The 20,594-nt window shown below is 33.3% G+C and overlaps 1 protein-coding gene across 1 annotated transcript in view; it reads right to left on the minus strand.

Annotated features, from left to right (window-relative positions):
* Nucleotides 1–1,638: 1,638 nt before the first annotated feature.
* UBR3 (ubiquitin protein ligase E3 component n-recognin 3) overlaps nucleotides 1,639–20,594 on the minus strand; it is a 142,744-nt gene continuing 123,788 nt past the window's right edge. The window contains exons 31-40 of the mRNA XM_081143397.1: nucleotides 17,726–17,811; nucleotides 16,453–16,555; nucleotides 12,626–12,729; nucleotides 8,703–8,827; nucleotides 8,167–8,274; nucleotides 7,909–8,034; nucleotides 6,140–6,319; nucleotides 5,049–5,258; nucleotides 4,321–4,460; nucleotides 1,639–4,026 (exon numbers count right to left, since the gene is read on the minus strand). Of these exons, the coding sequence (XP_080999523.1) occupies nucleotides 3,909–4,026; nucleotides 4,321–4,460; nucleotides 5,049–5,258; nucleotides 6,140–6,319; nucleotides 7,909–8,034; nucleotides 8,167–8,274; nucleotides 8,703–8,827; nucleotides 12,626–12,729; nucleotides 16,453–16,555; nucleotides 17,726–17,811 (1,300 nt within the window). The 3' untranslated portion in view covers nucleotides 1,639–3,908. The remainder of the gene's footprint in view (nucleotides 4,027–4,320; nucleotides 4,461–5,048; nucleotides 5,259–6,139; nucleotides 6,320–7,908; nucleotides 8,035–8,166; nucleotides 8,275–8,702; nucleotides 8,828–12,625; nucleotides 12,730–16,452; nucleotides 16,556–17,725; nucleotides 17,812–20,594) is intronic.

Below are 20,594 nucleotides of genomic sequence, written 5' to 3' on the forward strand. Positions count from 1 at the left end.
CATGAATTTTAATGCTTCAACACTAAAGCAATTTTTCATAATTTTGAAAGAAAACTTTGAAAGCTCACATTGACTCTTCCTACTTCTAATACTGTACCCTTCAACTTATCCAGCATGGTCCCCCCACTCATTTCAACCAACACCCCTAAATTCTTACTACCTTACATTGTACCCACCTTTCAAATTCCCAAAACATGAATTAATGTAGGATCTGATTTTACCCTTCAGGTCCGACCACTGGGCTCAGGGGCTTCACGAAGCCACAGCACCTTCCTAATTGGCTCCATTAAAATGTTACGGCTTCTAACCCTACTGGGCCCTCAAGTGACTCCTGTGGTGCTTCTATTTCCAGCCTGTTCCCCCCTAGCATGCGTCTAAGCAGTTACCACTCACCTCAAGCCCCCAGACTGTTCTACGCCCGCTCGCTCTCAACAGATGACCCTGCTCCTCCATCACCAATGAGGGGAACACACATGGTTCCTTTCTTTGCTCTAAACTTCTTCCTGTTGTCCCTATTCCTCCCTCAAGCTGAAGCATTCATCTGTTCTTGAACCTGCTTCTGGCCTGCTCTTGGGCTCCGCCACATCAATTCTGGCATTGTCATATTTCATATTAATGTAATCACGGTCTCACGATGCTTTCTCGCTGTGTTGCATCAGTGGAGGGACAGCCACCCCGCTGCTGGTAGGTCAGTGCGCACCGAGATGGCACGGCTCTTCAGTGCTTGACGTGCCTCATTATCCAGGGAGCCTGAAGTTCACCGACAGAGAAGTGATGACGCTGCCATCCTTCCGCCCACTCCGGCTCACCCGATGAACTAAGCAGAGCTTGGTATCATCCACCCAGATCACAAAGATAAAGGAAAGAACTATGTGCTGTGAATGGGACTGAGACATAACAAGTCTTCTGCTCTCCCACTAATTCTCAAGAGTCATGCATAACCAGTTACAATAAGTGTACCCTGTCTTGGCCATTTGATTCTCGTGGTTAAAACCATGCTGTATTGTTTCGGGGTTTGTTGTTGTCAACATGACCTCAAATACAAGCCAACAATTACAATCCTGGGGATTACTCAGAGAATCATGGGCCACATCTCCTCTCATACTGTTACCCCCAAGCCTTCAGTGCTTTTGTCAGCATCTTTTCTAAGTCACAGAAATCAAAAAAGCAAACTACATAAAGCAGAAAGAAAGGTTTGTGAACACAAAGGGATTTCTAACTGGTTGGTGATAACTGGCTGGTGAGCCACAGGATGGAGGTCTGGGAAGGCCAACGCCACCACAGACCACTCACAAAGACCATTACCATGAAGCACTTTAGATTTCTGAAGTCTAGCTGGGAATTTTCGGGAAGCAAGGACTGCAACAGTGTTCCTCAGACCTGCACACCCACTTTCTTCTCCCCCCACCCTTCCAAAAAACATACTTAGCAAAGGCTTCGCATTAATTTTGACACAAGGATAGAAGAAATAGGAACTAGCTCTCAAAATAAAAAGGAAAAGCAAACCCTTTATACTTAAACTCTACCTTAAAGCAAAGATTAATTACGTTACACTTTCTTTCATCCTTTCAGCTGTGCTCACTTGTCAATCTTTGGAAAAATATGTAAGCATTAAACATTTTAAGGACCTTTCACAAACCAAATGACAGTAGGTTTTTATTAACATATCTTACAATGTTGATTATTCCTAGTTTTATAATTCCTGCTTAATTATAAAGACTGATTTAGCCTCTACAGTAATGTACTGTATTTAAATGATCATTCATACAAGGTATCACACCAGTACATTTTTTTGAATAATATACACACAGCACTCTAACTTGGACCTGTTATTTTTAAAAGTAGGTTTATAAATGGGATTTTAAAAAGTTATGGGGGGAAATTAAAGTTCTAGTTTAGCAGCATGCATGTGTGAATTCAAGTACAATTTTCAACCAAGTGCTTTTTAAAAATTTACTGGTGACTAATTCACCAATATCAAAATAAACACTATCAAACCCAAATTTTAATGTTAAGGCTAATATTTTCACTTCACATCCATATGCACAACCATAAAACATTCCATTTTAAATATGTAGTAATCAAAGTCTGAATACATTATACCATGTATATATAGCATCAGAGTTTCAAACTGTAGAATTATTCAAGTTCATGAATCCTGAAACAGTATTTACTAGAGATGTAAATTAGCATTTTGCTCTTCAACCACACTTACAAATGGTCTGGTATTCATAATGATGCAAAAAATATGACAGGCTGAACTTATGATACATTATTTTTAAAAGTAGCAATGAGTTGGAAAGGACAGCTATTTAGTTAAACAGAATCATTCTAGTCTTTCAGAAAGTTATCTTAATATTTTGGAAATGTATATAAAAATAGCAAGCTATTTCCATGTATTTTATTGTAGAGCTATAGGTAATTTTTTGACTTTTTTAACACATTGGAATATGTACTGTTCTGCTCTATTTTAATCAAGGCCATCATTTAATGTCCACTTGCATATTCTGTAATATCATGTCATTCATGATTTTTAGAAGCTAGATCTGACTTTGTTTTCATATTTATCATTAGATTTTTTTGTTTATTTTTACATGTAAAAATGTAATTTTACATAACAAGCCATGTAAGTCCAAAGTACCAGGAATTGCTTGATAGCACTATGTATGAAATAATCATCAACTTAATTATTTGGAAGGAAAAATCTGGTAGCAATATATAACATGCTTTTCTGTAACTTTCCTTCTCCATTAATTGAGTGGGTTTAGCTCAATCATCCCCATTGTTACTGACTTAAAAACCCTACATACATAAATTGCTTTTCACAGCAGCATCTAAGAAGAATGCAGATGCATGGCTCATTCATGAGGGTCCTCACCACGAACATTTCCCCCCACTTTTTAGGAAACCAAGCAGAGATAGCAGTGATTACATTGCACAAATACCATACAGAGGAACCTTTTGAGCTGATAGAAAAGTTCCAAAACTATGCTTCATTTGTGGGGAAGTCTGAGCATTTCCAACCCAGTCATTTAAACAAAAATGTGGTTGGTAATAAAAGGTGAGCTTGCGCAGATTCAAAATCTGCCATGTGGATGCTCTTAAAACTGTTGATTTTTATAGTCAAATCTATCTGTTACTACCTCCAGTAATTCACCCAAATGAAATGGAAAATTTTGATTTTTTAAGGACTCCCTCCCACAAGCACACACGTATGTATCTCCCAAACTGTACTGTATTATATTAACAGCAACTACCTACTTATCTTACAATTATTTCAATTATTTACCTGGGGAGAATATTTATGAAATTCCTGAGAATGAATTAAGTTTTCAGCAAAGCCTTAAACTTTTAACAGATTCCTCACAATAAGAAAAAATTTTAAAGTTCTACTATTAGACCAACTTTTACTATACAATATTTCACATAAATCATGTTTTACATTTTTTTTCTAATTACATACAGCAAAAATCTCAAATCAACACAAGAATGGTGAGGGAAAAGATGCATTATGTTTAGTAGATGCAAATTAAAACACACAGATATAAAGAAGCAGTAAAACTTTAAATAAACCACACCCACTCTAAGTATCAATGAATCGCTGATATGCATTGCTGGGAGAATCAGTTTTAAATAATTTTGTCAAGTTGTGCTTCTTATTAATTGTAGGTTTTGTTTAAAATGACCACTAAAGAATGATTTAACTTGTAACTTATATTCTCCAGATACTTTTAAAAATTATTATACCATTAATGTGATTACCAAGCACCTAATTTTGGAAAGGCTTTATAACGTATGTTTTCTTTTTTCCCCTCAGCAAAAGCGTTAATCCCCCAAATTAAGTTAAAGTTTATTGTTGATAAATCCTTAATGAAAACGATGATATAATGCAATGTTGAGGTGGTGAGTCAGAGCCCATTGTAATGTGGACCCCATCTTTTATTGATGTGATCAAAAGTATGAGAAATCCACTGTTGTTCAAGAACTTTGTATCTTTCCTTACAAATGTAGAGAGGCTTGCCTCGCCTAGAATGAAAAAGGTGAAAAAGGTATTAAAAGTAATAAAATACAATAAAGATTTCACACACATTTTTAAAAATAGTTTTCATGGCAAAAATGTCACATAGTAATTTGATTTACTTCATTTTTCCTTAGCATGTTGATGAGGAAAATATCTCAAAAACTAGAAATAGCTCTAAATTAATGACTGTCAGAATTTAATATAAAAAATACTATTATCATGACACAGCGAGAAGTGGCACATTGTTCTCACTGACCAAACTTCAATGAAACACCTGAAGACACCCACGCACATCTCACCTGAGATCTCGGTCCTCCTCTCCATGAGCATCCAAATACACAGAACCCCAGAGGCAGAACCTGTGGCCTCGAATGATGATAATCACCGACGCATTGATCAAAAGGAAAATCCCTGTCCCAGCACCACAGTTCTGAGAATGCTAAAAAATAAAAAATACATCAATTAATTTCATAAGCAAATGGACTTTATACAAGAAAATCAAGAATCCTTTAAGTAAACAACTTCTTACATAAAACAGGTATGTTTTTAAAAATTTTAACAAGATTTCATCTAAGTTAAATTTACAATCTTATTTCTAACATTCTATTAATAATATATTAGGAGGAATTTGGGAAAGAATTATCTAGAAAGGCAGTTAAAAGCCAATCTAAACCTAATTCAGAGGCTAGCATCTACAACAGTATATATGACTGTTTTCAATGCAAAACATTCAAATGTAGGACAGTGGGAGTAGGAAGAGGGGGAAAACTGTATTTAAGAAAGGCTTTACCCAAAGCCTCAGGCATTTTGTTTTGTTTTTCCATTTTTTGTTTCTTTTAACCCTTCTACTATTGGATTAAAAAGAACGAAAGCAAACTAGAACAAAAAAGAAGAACAAAATCTTTACAGGTATTGTTTGTTCTATTCAAAGAGTAAACTTTTAGAGTGGGCTTGACCATATATGCCACATTTCCAGGTGATATGAGATTAGAGTTTTCATAAATTTTATATTATTTGCAGTGCTTACCAATACACATTCACAGTAACTCTGTTGTTTGCAGCAAAGTCCTTTCAGGCATACAAAAGTACCACAAACAAGGCAAACGGCAGGATCTTTAGGAACCTTGGTGCAGACACTACAGGTTTTTCTGTGGTAGTACTGAAAAATGGTGTTATAATTCTCAGGTAACTGTAGCAAGTGTGGTAACTTCCATCTTGACTCTTGGATAAGCAAGGCCTAAAACATTATCCAAAAATATTCATTAGTCCTATGTATTTAAGTCATTAACACAAAATACTTATTTTGTTAAAGGACTTTTTTAAAGAACAGAAAAACTGTCTTCAAAAATGTGACCTATTTTTTTTATTAACATTCTTCTCATTTCCATTTTACAAATGACTAAAATAGTATTTCAAAAATTACCACTCTATTTTAATGTTGTTTCTACTTAAAATATGATGCAAGGTTTAGATTAAGCACCCTAAAACACTTAACCTTGTTATTACTTTAAAGGAAAAATATTAAATATAACTAAGTGTGCATGGAAAATATATCTAGATATACTTGTTTTTAAATACATTTTTAAACGTTTTTTAAAAACCAAGTTTTGACCTTCCTCAGATAAACAAATAACTCATTGGCTTTTTCTATAGGGAAGGTCATAGTTTTAACTCATTATTTCTACTTCAATACTTTAAAATCTAGAGTCTCTTTCCTAGAAGATGTAAAATCTTCTTACACCTCAAGCTAAGACCTTTTAGACCTGCTAATCCAAACCTTTGATTTTTCTGTGACAGTTCTCTTTCCAATAAGCTTACAAGTTCTTCATATATCTTAAAATTCCTTTGTCTCTTCCAAGTCTAACAGTATGATTATTTAAGGAGTCAATAAAAACCTGACAAACTAAAAGTGGCACAGTAATACCTTAGCTTTGTTGACTGAAATATTTCTGCTTTTACATTCATAAACAAATATTATGTAAGTAAATCATTATTCACTATACTTAGTTTAATAAATGCTTCCAAGAACAGATGACCTGAAATTTTAAATTCTTCATTATCCTCTTAACTACTAGCATATCACCACTATGGCAAGTGAGTACTATTCTTTTTACATACCTTTCCTTGTTCTGCATGTCTTTCAGTAAATGAATTTATCTCAGAACACCACTGTGCTATAATATCAAATGCTGGAACTGGCCAATCCAGACAGGAGGCACTGATGAATGGATGTTCTGTTTGGTAAAATGTTGGCAGAAGTCCCAGGCAGCTGGAAAGAACTGAAAATTCTTCTTCTTCCTTTTAGACACAAAATAGAAAATTCTCAAGACATTTCCCATTATAGATATTTTAAGTGTCATTCTCATCAATTACTTTTGGATAGTAAGAAAACTTTCTTAACTCAATCAACTAAAGAAAAGTACAGGGATTTGAAGGAGCAAAGAAGAGAGACAAAAGTTCCTAGCTGTTATATCCAAATATCCCCTTAATATTTCTATTTGAAATTTAACTCCTAAGTGCCATAGCATCTGCTTCTTTTATACATTTATTTTCTAAATAGTGTTGCCACGTATCTGATGAGTACAGTCTACAGACTCTAATTACTCTATGAGATCAAATGTTATTTTGGGGCAAAGGAAAAGTGACTTTTGGTTAAAAAGACACAGCTGTCAGTGTGGATGAAGAACAGGAGTAAACCATGGAATCACAAGAAGCAGTGCTAAGTAATTTGCCTGGATCTTGAATGAGTATGAAACAAAGTCAGTTTTAAAAGGAGGAGGGAGTTTTAAAAAACTGCAGAGAACCCAGTGCCAAACAATCTGAAGATCCACTCAATAAAAAGGAACCAGAGAAATCAGTCATCCAAGCACTCATATTTTGAAAGTTTATTTTTAAGGAGTTTGTTAGTCTTATAAACACCAAAATATAGTCCTCAATCCCTTTTTATTTAACTGAAAATCCGTTTCTGAGGCTAGTATGTCTACTTTCCCCTGTCCACTGGATCAGTACCTATCATCCTTCAAGTTCCAGCTCCCCAAGGAAGCCTCCCTGACCCCACTTAATGAGACTTTAGGTTACCCAGTGCCATTCAAATAAAATTAATCCTCCCACACCTTGTAAACACTTCTGTTCTTGGATATTTGAATATTAGTGAATTTAAAAATAAATCAGCCTTTCCTATAAGACTATGGGAGTGGTTCCTGTGAGTAGGAGCTCCGTCTTCCCAGGGCTGCACACATAGTTGAAATTCAGCCAACATCTCTTTGTAAAATTGAACTAATTATGTAGATTAAGTACAAATTTCTGAAATATGATACAAAGATGAAATAAAGATGAAAAAGCAAATAATATGAAAGCTAACAAGGATCTTAATTTTTTAAAATCTCTAGAGATAAGGCCACAAATCATTTAAAAGAAAACTGCAAAATGTATAGATTTGCAATTAGAATCAAAGGGAGCAACAGAATAAATTTTAATAAAACATTTTTTGGATCAAAGTATGAAACATGAATAAATAAAAGGAAATACTCTACAAATCAAACATTTTGTTGTTCTAAAATTATATAAATGCCATCGTATCTTCAAATAACCAGCTTTCTGACCAACGTAACTTTTAAAAGGATATTAAAAGCAGATAATTAGTGATAAATATATCAATAGAGATAGTGATAACTATATCAATATCAATACTATGAGCCTGTTAAAGTATTAGGCATTTATTACCACTGATCTAATCCAAAACTACTCAAATATCAAATACTAGTAATATTATTATAAAAGTGAGTGAATGCTGACAAAACAAAACATAGTAATAGTAATTATTCTAAATATTTATTCATTTGAGTTAGACTAAAACAAGGCTCCCTAATCTCTACCCCAAATTATACCTGGCAGCTTGGTAAATCTTCCCCAAAAAGGTGATGCTGAAGAAGGCTGGTGATTCTGAGGAAAGGTAAGCAGAAGTCCTGTAAGTATTTTTCCATGGATTCAGGAGACCAAGCAACGGGGCTAACCTAAAGTTAAAAAAAGAAAACCTGAACAATTCATTCTACAATAGATAGAGCTTTAAAAATTATATTCATAATGGCAACAAAATCTAAATTTTAACTAAATAACCACTACATCTAATCTTAGAGAAAACATACCATTGCACACTCCTGAGCTCCTTCTTCATGGTATAACTTTCCTTTAGATAGTTCACTTATCACAAAGCTCAGGAGTCCTTTATAAGACTTTTCTGCATCACACGGATTCTAGAAAAAATTAAAATATCAGTTCTCTCAGTCACTGAATTTACAAAAAATTAACATTGAAAAAAACATTTTTTAATGAGGATAATACAATTATGATTACATTATTTTTCAAGTATGTAAACTTCAATTCCTCAAAACCTATACATTTACACAATTTTTGTGACTTCTGTAACTTTAAGGCTTGTAACAAAAGAAAAACAAAACTGCCCAAATATAAAGGGATAAAGTCCAAGGTTTAGAAATAAATGCAGAAGACCTCACTGTACAAGGGAAACATTAACTTTTTTAGCCTAAAGGTGTTCCATTTCCAATTAAAATACTGTTAATAACTCATTTTGTCTTTCAAACATCTAATCTCATTCATTCATACCTCCAAACTAAATGACTTTACTGAACTACTAAATGACAAATTCAGACAAGACACTGACTTTTTTGAGAGCTCCTGTGTGTTTCCAGGCTGATCTATCTTCCTCATTGCATTTAACTGAAAGCGCCGCAAGAGCTTGTGTATACAGTAGGGTGAAAAGCACCTTCACAATGCAGGTGAAGTGGTCTGTAAGAGAAAGAAAAGATTAGTATTTCTTTGGAATCTAGATATTTTATACTCAAGATAATTTCACAAATATATACCTTTCCTTGCATGTGTAACTGATTTTTGTTCAACATTTAAGTAGTTAATAAAATGAGATTATAATGTCATAATATATTTCTACTCAACAGATCTGAAATTATGAAAGCAAAGTTCCCTTATTCACCCACTGAATATGTGCTTAGCATAGTGGGAGGTGTGCTGTGTTTTAGAAGACCAGAACGCTAATGCCAATCAACCTTGAATAGCTGTGTAATTTTAGCATATCCCCTTACTGGACATCATGTGCTTAACAATGTCTGGGAGTCTCACTGCTTAAAACCAATATTTTGTCTACTTCTAACATGATATAGATCTTATAAATAATAATGTAATGTAATACAAATGATACAATATAGAACTTCTAAAGTAAAATAAAAAGAAATCCCAATATTTTAGGTACTCTGAGTTTTAGAACTCAATGAAAACTATAACAATGCAAAAACAGTAGTAACAATAATGGAAATTGCCTGGTACATATTAGTTACTTGATAAGTGGTAGCTTAATAGTCATAATTAATATTTATAAATACCTAATAACAGAAAATTTCCTCAAATGTCTCATTCAATCCTCAGAACTGTCTCAGTTTGGAAACTAAGCTTCAAATGGATGTGCCAGTGGTAACAAAACTAGTAAGAACCCAGGTCTGAATTTGAATCCACACAACATCAATCAGATTCAGTATTTATTCTATTATTTTATGCTGCTCAGTTCGTTGGGCATCGTCATACGTACCAAGAAGTTGCTGGTTCAGTTCCAGGTCAGGGCACATGCCTGGGTTGTGGGCTCTATCCCCAGCAGGGGGCATGCAGGAGGCAGTTGATCAATGGTCTGCTCTCACATCAATCTTTCTTTCTCCCTCTCTCCCCCTCTCCCTTCCTCTCTAAAAATCAATAAAAATATTTTTTAAAAGCCCTGGCTGGGGTGGCTCAGTTGGCTGAGTGTCATCCCATGCACCAAGAGGTCACCGGTTCAATTCCCAGTCAGGGAATATGCCAGGGTTGAGGCTCAATCCCCAGTAGGGGTCGTGCAGACAGCAGCCGATAAGATGCCTCTCTCTCATCGATGTTTCTCTCTCTCTCTCTCCCTCTCCCTTCCTCTCTCTCTCTAAAATCAATAAAAAACATTTTTAAAAAATATACATTTTTTTAAAAAGATCAAATTGAAGTACACACAAATAATATCTTCTCCAGTAACCCACAGATTTTTCTTTCATTTTATTTTTAAATATATCTTTATTGATTTCAGAGAGAGGAAGGGCAAGGGAGAGAGAGATAGAAACGTCAATGATGAGAGAGCCATCATTGATCAGCTGCCTCCTACACACCCCTGACTGGGGATCGAGCCTGCAACTCAGGCCTGTGCCCTGACCGGGAATCAAACTGCGATCTCCTGGATCCTAAGTCAATGCTCAACTGCTGAGCCACGCCCGGCCGGGCTCTTTCATTTTTTTAAACTGAATTTATTGGAGGGACATTGGTTAATAAAACCATTCAGGTTTCAAGTGTACAGCTCAATAAAACATCATCTGCATGCTGCATCCTGTGCACAGCACCCAAAGTCAAGTCTTTTTCCATCCCCATTTATCCCCCCCTCTGCCCACTTCCACTTCCCCCTACCCCCTTTCCCTCTGGCTATAAACATACTGTTGTCCGTATCTATGTGTCATATATATATTTATTTTATTTTATTTTATTTTTTTGCTTAATCCTGTCCCCTTTTCTCAACCAGCATCCCAACCCCTCCCCTCTGAGAGCTGTCAGTCTGTGTTCTATGTATCTATGCCTCTGTTTCTATTTTGTTTGTTAAATTATTTTTAGATTCCACATATAAGTGAGATCATATGGTATTTGTCTTTCTCTGACTGGCTTATTTCACTTAGCATAATAATTTCCAGGTCCCTCTATGCTCATGCAAAAGGTAAGATTTTCTTCTTTTTTATGGCCAACTAGTATTCCATTGTGTAAATGTACCACAGCTTTTTTATCCACTCATCTACTGCTGGGCACTTGGGCTGTTTTCAAATCTTGTCTATTGTAAATAACACTGCAATGAACACAGGGGTGCATATATTCTTCTGAATTAGTGTTTCAGGTTTTTTTCAGATATATTCTCTGAAGTGGGATTGCTGGGTCAAAAGGTAGTTTCATTTTTAATTTTCTGAGGAAACTCCATACTGTCTTCCATAGTGGCTGCACCAGTCTGCATTCCCACCAACAGTGTCCTAGGGTTCCCTTTCCTCCATATCCTTGCCAGTGCTTGCTGTTCGTTGATTTACTGATGGTAGCCATTCTGACAGGTGTAAGGTGATATCTCATTTTGATTTTAATTTGCATTTCTCTAATGATTAGTGACATTGAACATCTTTTCATATGTCTATTGGCCATCTGAATGTCCTCTTTGGAAAAATGTCTATTCAGATCCTTTGCCCATTTAATTGGCTTGTTATTCTTCTTGGTGTTGACTTGTTACAATTTTGGAAATTAATCCCTTATCAGATGTATCATTGGCAAACATGTTCTCCATGCACTGGGTCGTCTTTTCATTTTGTTGATGGTTTCTCTTGCTGTGCAAAAGCTTTTTAGTTTGATGAGTCCCATTTGTTTTTTTTTTCCTTTGTTTCACTTGCCCGAGATTTTTTGGCAAAAACATTGTTATGAGAGATGTCTGAGATTTTACTGCCTATGTTTTCTTCTAGGATTTTTATAGTTTCATGACTTTACATTTAAGTCTTTAATCAATTTTGAGTTTATTCTTGTTGATGGTGTAAGTTGGTGGTCTAGTTGCATTTTTTAACATGTACCTGTCCAATTTCCCCAACACTATTTATTGAAGAGACTGTTTTTACTCCATCGTATGTTCTTGCCTCCTTTGTCAAATATTAATTGACTCATAAAGATGTGGGTTTATTTCTGGGTTCTCTGTTCTGTTCCACTGATCTATATGCCTGTTCCTATGCCAGTACCAGGCTGTTTTGATTACAATGGCCTTGTAGTATAGTTTGATATCAGGTAGTGTGAAACATCCAACTTTGTTCCTCTTTCACAAGATTGCTGAGGCTACTTGGGGTCTTTTGTGGTTCCATATACATTTTTGGAATATTTGTTCTAGATCCCACAGATGTTCTTTCTAGTGTAACTTATAAGCACAAAAACAAACAAAAGAAGCAGAAACCTTGTTTCCCACCAAAGAAAATAGTTAATTATTTGATAAAATATTTTAAATGCCTTCAAATGAAAACTATAGACTATAGAGCAGTAATTAAAATGTTACTAGTATAATATTAATGCTCTTAATATTATAATATTATGACACTAACACTAATTTAAAATTATGGGACATCACACTTGAATAACTCTATGATACAACTATATCAAAATGTGTATGCGTGTAGATAGGGTGAAGACATTAAGGCTGACAGTTTGCTCTATTTTTCACATTTTTGTATTATCACTTTAATTTTTTAAAAACAGGTTTTCAGAATGATTTCCAATGTCTTTACCTCACTGTGGACTAAAAAGCTAAAAAGAATAGACCTATAAGGGAAAAAACAATTTTATTTCATTGTTATTTTCTTTATATATATGATTACTAAAAATAGAAAAAAGTGTTATTTACCACTGAACAATTCCATCAGGCTGAATGCTATATTTGTCACCACAATTTGTAGAATATTCATTATATATACTATGTAATCTAAGAATCTGAATTATAAGACATACCTTTGTGTAAGGGTTGTGGCATCATTAAAATCTGGATGAGCAAAAGGGATGTAACATCATGATAAAGAATTGGAACCTCAGGCTGCTGTTCTTCGTTTCCCAGCCTAAAAGAAAAAAGAAAAAAAAAGATATGGAAACAACAACAACAAAAAGAAAAGGCATGATCACTTTAGACAGTATTGTACATCTTTCTTTCTAATTCATTTTATATTTCACATATATGTCTATGGAACGGAAATCAAATTTTCATAAGCAACTGAGAAATCTCAAAAGAAAGAGCTAGGGGCCATACTTTTTTTCCCTAAAAATATAATATTTTTATCTTTTTTAATCCTCACCCAAAGATATGTGTTTTATTGGCTTTAGGGGGAGGGAGTGGGGGAGGGAGAGGGAAGAGGTAGAGAAAGAAAAAGAGAGGGAGGAAGAGAGAGAGAGAGAAACACCACTGGGAGAAACATCAATAAAGAATCATTCAGAAATATTTAAAAAGATGCCTACAGAAAAATGCACAGATATCCTGAATATGTAATTCACAGACTAAACACAAATGGCTAATAAATATGAAATATTTACATAAAGTTAACTTCACCAGAAGTTAAATAAATTTCTACTACTTTGGGATTCCAATTTTTGTCCATCAAAATGTCCCCAGCATATTTTTAAGCACTAATACTCAAGATTGACAAAAATGATGACAGTGGAAGTTTATACAGGTACAATCTTTCTGAAAAGTAATGTTGCTCTATGCAACACAGTGCCTAACACTCTGAATATTTATCAAATAAATGACTCAAATAATCTAAAATATTGTTATTCTATAGTTTCATGTTATTCTATAGTTCTAGGGTTATATCTAACATGTCAAGAACTGCTTAACACATCATCTGATATTACGGTGGGAAAAAAGAAAAAGTAAATGATTAACAATAGAAATGAATAAATAAATTAGATACATCATTTAAAGAATTTTTAATGATGTGGAAATTTGGTTGTTATATGTTAATTTTAAATTCTATAACTGATACAGTACAAATCAAATAGTATTTTAAAATTTGTAACATTCATACATATAAAAAAGAGACTGAAAAAATATCTCAAAATGTTAACAGTATTAGAGGGTTTCCCAGAAAATGGCTGATTTTTTTCCCCTATGTTTGCTCTCATTTCTATGGCTGATGAGTTCATTAAACTGTAATATACTATAAGTAACACATAGGGTATAAGATTCCAGATTATTTCATTTTCATCCTCAACATTTTCATATGTTCTAAACATTGTACAATATAATTTTTATAATCAGAAAAATTATAAAAACAATCTGGAGCTTGGCTAAAATAAAAACTAAAATAAAAATTATTCTGAGGACGTAGAAATGGATCTTTCCTGGCACAAGGAATGCACACACTCAAATGAATGAATGAATGAATGAATGAATGAATGAATGAATGAATGAATACACCCCACTGTAGAAAGAGAACCACATATTTTAACTGTGGGGTTTAAAAACATCATTGTGGTAACTATCCTTTAAATGCTTAGTATTTTAAAATACATAACTGTTTCTAACTCCTAAAGATTTTAGATAATCTTTAAAAATCCAGAATATAAAAACTGTACACTACTAACTCTATAGATTATAAGAGAAAATGGTAGTTTAGAGTTAATAGGCTTAATTTTCCCATTATTTTTCTTAAACCAAATGATCACAACAATAAACTTAAAAGGGAATAAGAAAATAATTTTCATGAGGATTACAGAAAAAAGTATATATGAGAAACCTTTATCATTAGACATAGAATTTTATGCTAAAAAAGTATTAAAACTGAGAAAACAGAAAAAGATAATTCAATTTTTAAAAATCTAATATATAGATATGAAACAGATGACATTATAATCAATTGTAATATTACAAGTCGGCCCACAGACTGAAGGGTCTTGGGTTTGACTCTGGTCAAGGGCATGTACCTCGGTTGCAGGCTTGATCCCTGGCCCTGATCGGGGGGAACCCAATGTGTCTCTCTCACATCAATCTCTCTCTCTCTCTCTCTCTCTCTCTCTCTCTCTCTCTACCTTCCACTCTCTGAAAAGCAATGGAAAAAATATCCTTGGGTGAGGATAAAACAAAATTTTTTTAAAAAGAGAGAGCAAATATGGGGGGGTGGGGGTACAACAATCAACCAGATTTTCTAGAAATTCCTCAGATCTCTCAGTATTAGGCATAGAGTAATAGTGAAGAAGTTGGGTTCTGAAATCAGAAAGATTTGGATTCAAATGCCAGCTCTATTCCTTGAAAGCTGTGTATCCCCAAAGAGTATGTTAATAAACTTTTCTAAGCCTCAGGTTCCTCGGATGTAAAAACTGGGATAACAATGGTACCTAGTGTGTACAGTTATGGTGATGATTAAATGAGATTATACACGGAAGCACAAAAATGCCCAGCATGAAGCAAGCATTAGATAAGTGTTCACAGCATTTACTACTATCCTATTGGGTATTAAATCTTAGGGCTTAAAAAGATCACAACCCAGCAATCAGTATTTTGGAAAGCATAGTATCTATATCTGTTCTTTAAACTTTTAATTCAACAATACTACACTTAAGAAATCTTTTGTTTGCTGAACATCTTTAGACTCACAGAGTTGGGTATTCTAATACTTTACCTGCACATCATCCTTGTCCTTGAGTATGCAAGTCTAGCTAGAACAGAAAATTACTAGCTAATATGAACAAAACTGATTTTCCTTAGCCATAACACACAAAATACTTACAGCTTGCTCATTTTGTCTATAAACACAAAACACACACACAATTTCATTTTGTTTTTATTTTTAAGAAGTAGAAGGATATATTCACAACTTCAAAGTATCTCCCCACTAACTACAAGGGATAAAATAATAACTTTACAGTGAAAAAACCTGGCAGATACCACATTAGCCTAAGGATGAGAGTTATTATCATCAATAACAAGACAAATCAATAGCATGTGCCTCCTGATATAACACAATAAAAAGAACACATTATTTCTGTGGTATTTCTGCCAAAAGTTTATAGCCTGAATCTAACAAGGAAATACTGGATAAAAATAAATTGAGGAATTCTACAAAATAATTGGCCTGAGCTCTTAAAAAAAAAAAAGTCAGTGCTATAAATACAAAGAAAAAGTCAGGAACAATTTCAGATTAAAGAGAGACAAAACAATTAAACACAAGCATGATCTTGAATTTTCTTTGCATTTACATTTGCATTTCCCAGGATATTACTGAACAAAGTTGGCAAAATCTGAATAGGTTATGTATGAGGTAGGAGTCAATATTAATTGTTTCTCATATAAATAGCCAATTAACCAGTACCATTCACAATAAAGACTATGCTTCCCCCAAATGCTCCTCAGAGCCATCTATAAAGAAAGGGGTTTTTTAAAACCATTATGGCACCTAATGAAATATCAGATTTAGCCAATAATAATCAGGAATTGTAAAAATCATTAGATGAAAAGGCTAATCGGGAACTTTATAATGGAGGAATCAGACACAGGCTACCTGAACCCACTGATCAATTCTGACATAAAAAGAGGAACAACCAGTCATGTGCGTCCATTTGAATGCTTTATCTGCATAAAAACCAATGGGATTCTTTAAAAAATTTTCTCAGTGCGTAGGAAACTTTATGCAATTTTTACAGAAAATATAATTGTAAACTGTTTTTGTTACATATTTGTGTTTCATAAGGAAAATTCACATATTCATAAATAATTTCAATCCTATTTTTATACTTAACCATTTATCAAAAACAGTTTTAATTGACTTTAATCTTTCAATAATACTTACTGTGAATTTATTTCTTCTAACTGCGTAAGCTTTCTCCATGGATTAAACTCAGAATCAATGCTATAAAGCCGCATGTGCAAGGCTAATACATGGAACAACTGATCTAAATAAATTGAAGAAAAAGTAATTAGAAAGTTTACAAAATCCTTCCAGAACAAAATTCAGACAAAATTTCTAACTAATTCACAAAGGAATGTTTCCTATCCTTATAATTCACCAAGTGTAAGTACTAACTACTTTATTCTTTCTTTTAAGCTAAACTCTGAAATATATCTAAGTAATTTCAGCTAGAACCTGGACTGTCCTTATACTCACCCTTAACAGGAATGGTTCTTCCTCCTCATCTGCCACAGACTTCCTTTTTCTTGGCTTTATGCTACAGACTTACAATAGGTACTTCTCATTATTGGTTTCCTCCTAACCAAAACTTACTATTATCTTCAGTACCCTACCTGGAGTAATATGGACAATAACAGTCATATAAATCAGTTAGGTAAAGTTTTTTCTTTACCTAATATTTTGCCCTAAATCTTCTTTAGGTTGAATTTTGACTTTGTCATCTATTGATTCAACCTGAAGAAAAAAATAACTGAGCCCTGGCCAGCGTGGCTCAGTTGGTTGGAGTGTGGTTCCATGCACGGAAGGGTCGAGGGTTTGATTTCCAGTCACGGCACATACCCAGGTTGCGGGTTCATGTTCATGAAAAATCTACTTTAAGTTCCAAATGACACTTCTCTCAACTATTCCCTTACAAAAGGTATTAAAGAATCATGCCACTTTACAATATAAAATGCATTCATAAATAAAAGCAAACATACACAACTTTAGTAGGTTTTAACATACATATCAAAATACAGTATAAATGCCTTCCTTAGTTAACAGCAGATATATACTATAGAAATCTGTAGGCACTATTAATTGTCATTATGAAAAGATTTTATTAAATCTAGACAATGTAAAAATTCTCTAAAAGAATTCAGTTTGAGGACAATTTTTTATAGCTGAGAATAATACATTGTTTTAGAACCAATGTAAATCTGATCAATTAGCATGACATTTATTTACTGAGTAATCACAGTATAGAAAGAGCTAAATATTCACATGATTTTTCTAAATATAAGATTAACCATTTAAAGCATATAATCACTATTAAAACTGATTATATATAACATAAAAAGAATCTGAAAATACACCAAAGATCACTTCGTCTGTATATGCTTTCAAAAATGACATAAATAGAAATTTTTTTAATTTTAGCCTGTTTAATACTTACTTAAGCAAGACCTTTTGCCAGCTGTGCTTGCACCACCTGAACACAAATTGCCTCCTCGGTGAATTAATTCAAGTTCTAAATTGGTTCTGTAAGTAAAGCATTATAATATTTCTCAGTCATTAGGCTGAAGCAATATTTTTTAATTTGTCTTATTGATCTGACTGAATCAACTTAAACAATAAAGTTCGTCAACTTTATTATTTGCTAAAGTATAATTTATGCAATATCAGTACAATTTTATTTCTGATACTTATAAATAAAAAAGGGAACAGTTTATCTGTCTTTACTTATATATTCAAAATTACACCTGCAAAATCATACACCTCACGGTATAATTGTTCAAAATTCCAAATGTTGGCAAATACTAAAAACTAGGCCATAAGGAAAATAACTACAACACATTTCATAAACCTGCAAATGAATCTGAAGAAAGAATCTGTACTCCAACTGTCATCAGCCACTGAGTCAGTGAATACTGTCATATAACATACAAGGGCATACCAATTTTTCTATCAGAGAAATGGTTGTCACTCATTGGAGCTTAGATGGTTTCTAGAAATCAATACTAAGAAACAAAATCAGTAACATCAAAGTGGCTAAGAACAACACATAATTAACAGCAGTCTCTTCTATGAGCTTCTAAAATTACAGTTTTATTAAAATATATTGTGTAACTATTGACACTGTTAAGCATCGATAGTATTGTTCATACATACCTGAAATTACAAAATATTTAGCAATTATTAGGTTACAGAATAGCAATAATTAGTAAATTGACATTTCTAAAATCAAACTGATGCAGAATCTAAAGATTTACTCAAAAACAGTAACAGTAAAATAGCCATTTTTGCCAAAATCATAAATTAAAAATTCTGAGTGATAAACTGTATTTTTACTTCAGTAGTACTAACAATTTTTAAATATACCTTTATCTGTCACAACTAAACTGAATAAACTTGTTTATATCCAAGATATGAATTTGACACTAATGGTGCACTATCCCCCGTCTTAAAAAATTAGGTGGCCAAGTTCTTTGCAAGTGAATTCAAGAATATTATGCTGTTTTATTTCAAACAAAACATTTTGACCTGGTTTTGATTATATTTTGAACAAGAATGTTTTGAAACATTATTTTCATATATTTACTTATAAATGCAAACTTAAAAATATTAATAATCCTAAATCTGTACATTTGCCACCCATTTCTAAAGGAATGCTTTAATCCTCTCTACTTGTTGGGGGGTGGGGGCAGAAGGGGGAAGAAAAGCAATTTAACATTGATAATGTTCCTGCTCAGAGCTCCATCTGGTTGCTGCTGATAAGGGCATCTGTGTGACAAGGAAATTTTCCACCCTTCAGGCGATTTGCATTGCTCACTGAACTTCTAAAAACCTACCAGCAAGGAAGCAGGGACAAGGATTTCATATTAGTGGACAGAAAGCGAATGGAGACCAGCATGTTTTCCTTCATCAAGGGAACATAAATGAGATCAATACGTTTTGTTTTCACAAATCTTCTGTTGCCTAATCTGTAGGAAAAAATTAATGGCTATATTCTCTTATAAAAACTAAGATTTCCTAGATAGTACTTTTAAAAGAGCTAACCAGAAACATGATCAATTCTTACAATCAATTGCCAGAACTAGAATGTCAGCTTTTATTTCAGCATAATTTGCAAAAATATTCATTAAAATATAAATACAAGAACAATTCTGTTTATTCAATCATCAAATAAGATACTTTAAACGATGACAAACATGTTACCAGGAATTTTATTTTAATGAATACTTGAAAGAAAACTACTAAATGTAATTAATTCTTTCAGATTATGGTAGGACAAATCTCCTACACAACATTCTTCTTGAATTAAAAAAACAAATACTACCTATCCAAAGGGTTAGTATAGTGTAATAATACCTAAAACTTTAAAAATCAATGTCAGAGGCCCTAATCATCAGCTTTTCCTTATTTCATTTATAACAAGATTGGTCCTTTGAGACTTGCTAGGAAAAAGGAGACACAAATTAATCTTGTGCCCATGTCTGATCTTCCCTCACTTGAAAATCACAACACAATATTTGTTTGTGCCCTCCGCAATGGATGATGTTAAAATAAAGATGTGCTGGGTGCAGAAGTTTTCTGAGCATTCCAACAATTTCTTCTTTGCTGCCCTCAGAAAATCTTCCAAGGCTTCACCATAAAAATAAAATTATAAACAAAAACATATTCATTGTCCTACCAAAAAAAGCTCTAAAGCAATTATTAAAGGAAACAGTTTTACAGGCTAGTTACGCCCTAGAAATATTTTGTTTCTAAACAGCAAAAAAATTTAGCTCCCCAAAGAGCAAACAAAATTACTAATTTAGCAGAAAGAAATTCAGCTCTGGAAAACAGGTTATAGTGCATTCAAAATTACTAATGTAAAATAAACTTGTACCTTCTAATAAACTATATATTTAAGAATCACAATGTTTAATTCAAAAGTTAAGTAATTCAGATTAAGTTTATTTCTAAGTATTTTACTTAAATATCTAAGCATTTTAGATATTAATATTTTCATGCCTATCTTTGAGATATAAAAATAATCTTAATCTATAATCATAAGTATGTTTATGAAATAAGGTTATATGCCAGGCATAAAGATAATTATAATTTTCTTCTGCCTTGAGAAAATTACATCCTATTCAAATAGGATACAAAATACTTTTTTCCTTCAGTTCATGTTTTTGTTTTCTGAGTCAATCTGGTTTTTGTTTTCTTTTTCATGACTAAATAAAACTTAGAGAAGGCATGCAGTCTCACTGTGAAAATTTTACAATGACCTAAGTAATTTTAACCAAAGGAAAATGAGGTTTTCAAGGGTTATATAC

Source organism: Miniopterus schreibersii (genome assembly GCF_964146895.1).
Source record: "Miniopterus schreibersii genome assembly, chromosome: 7".
NCBI lineage: Eukaryota > Metazoa > Chordata > Mammalia > Chiroptera > Miniopteridae > Miniopterus > Miniopterus schreibersii.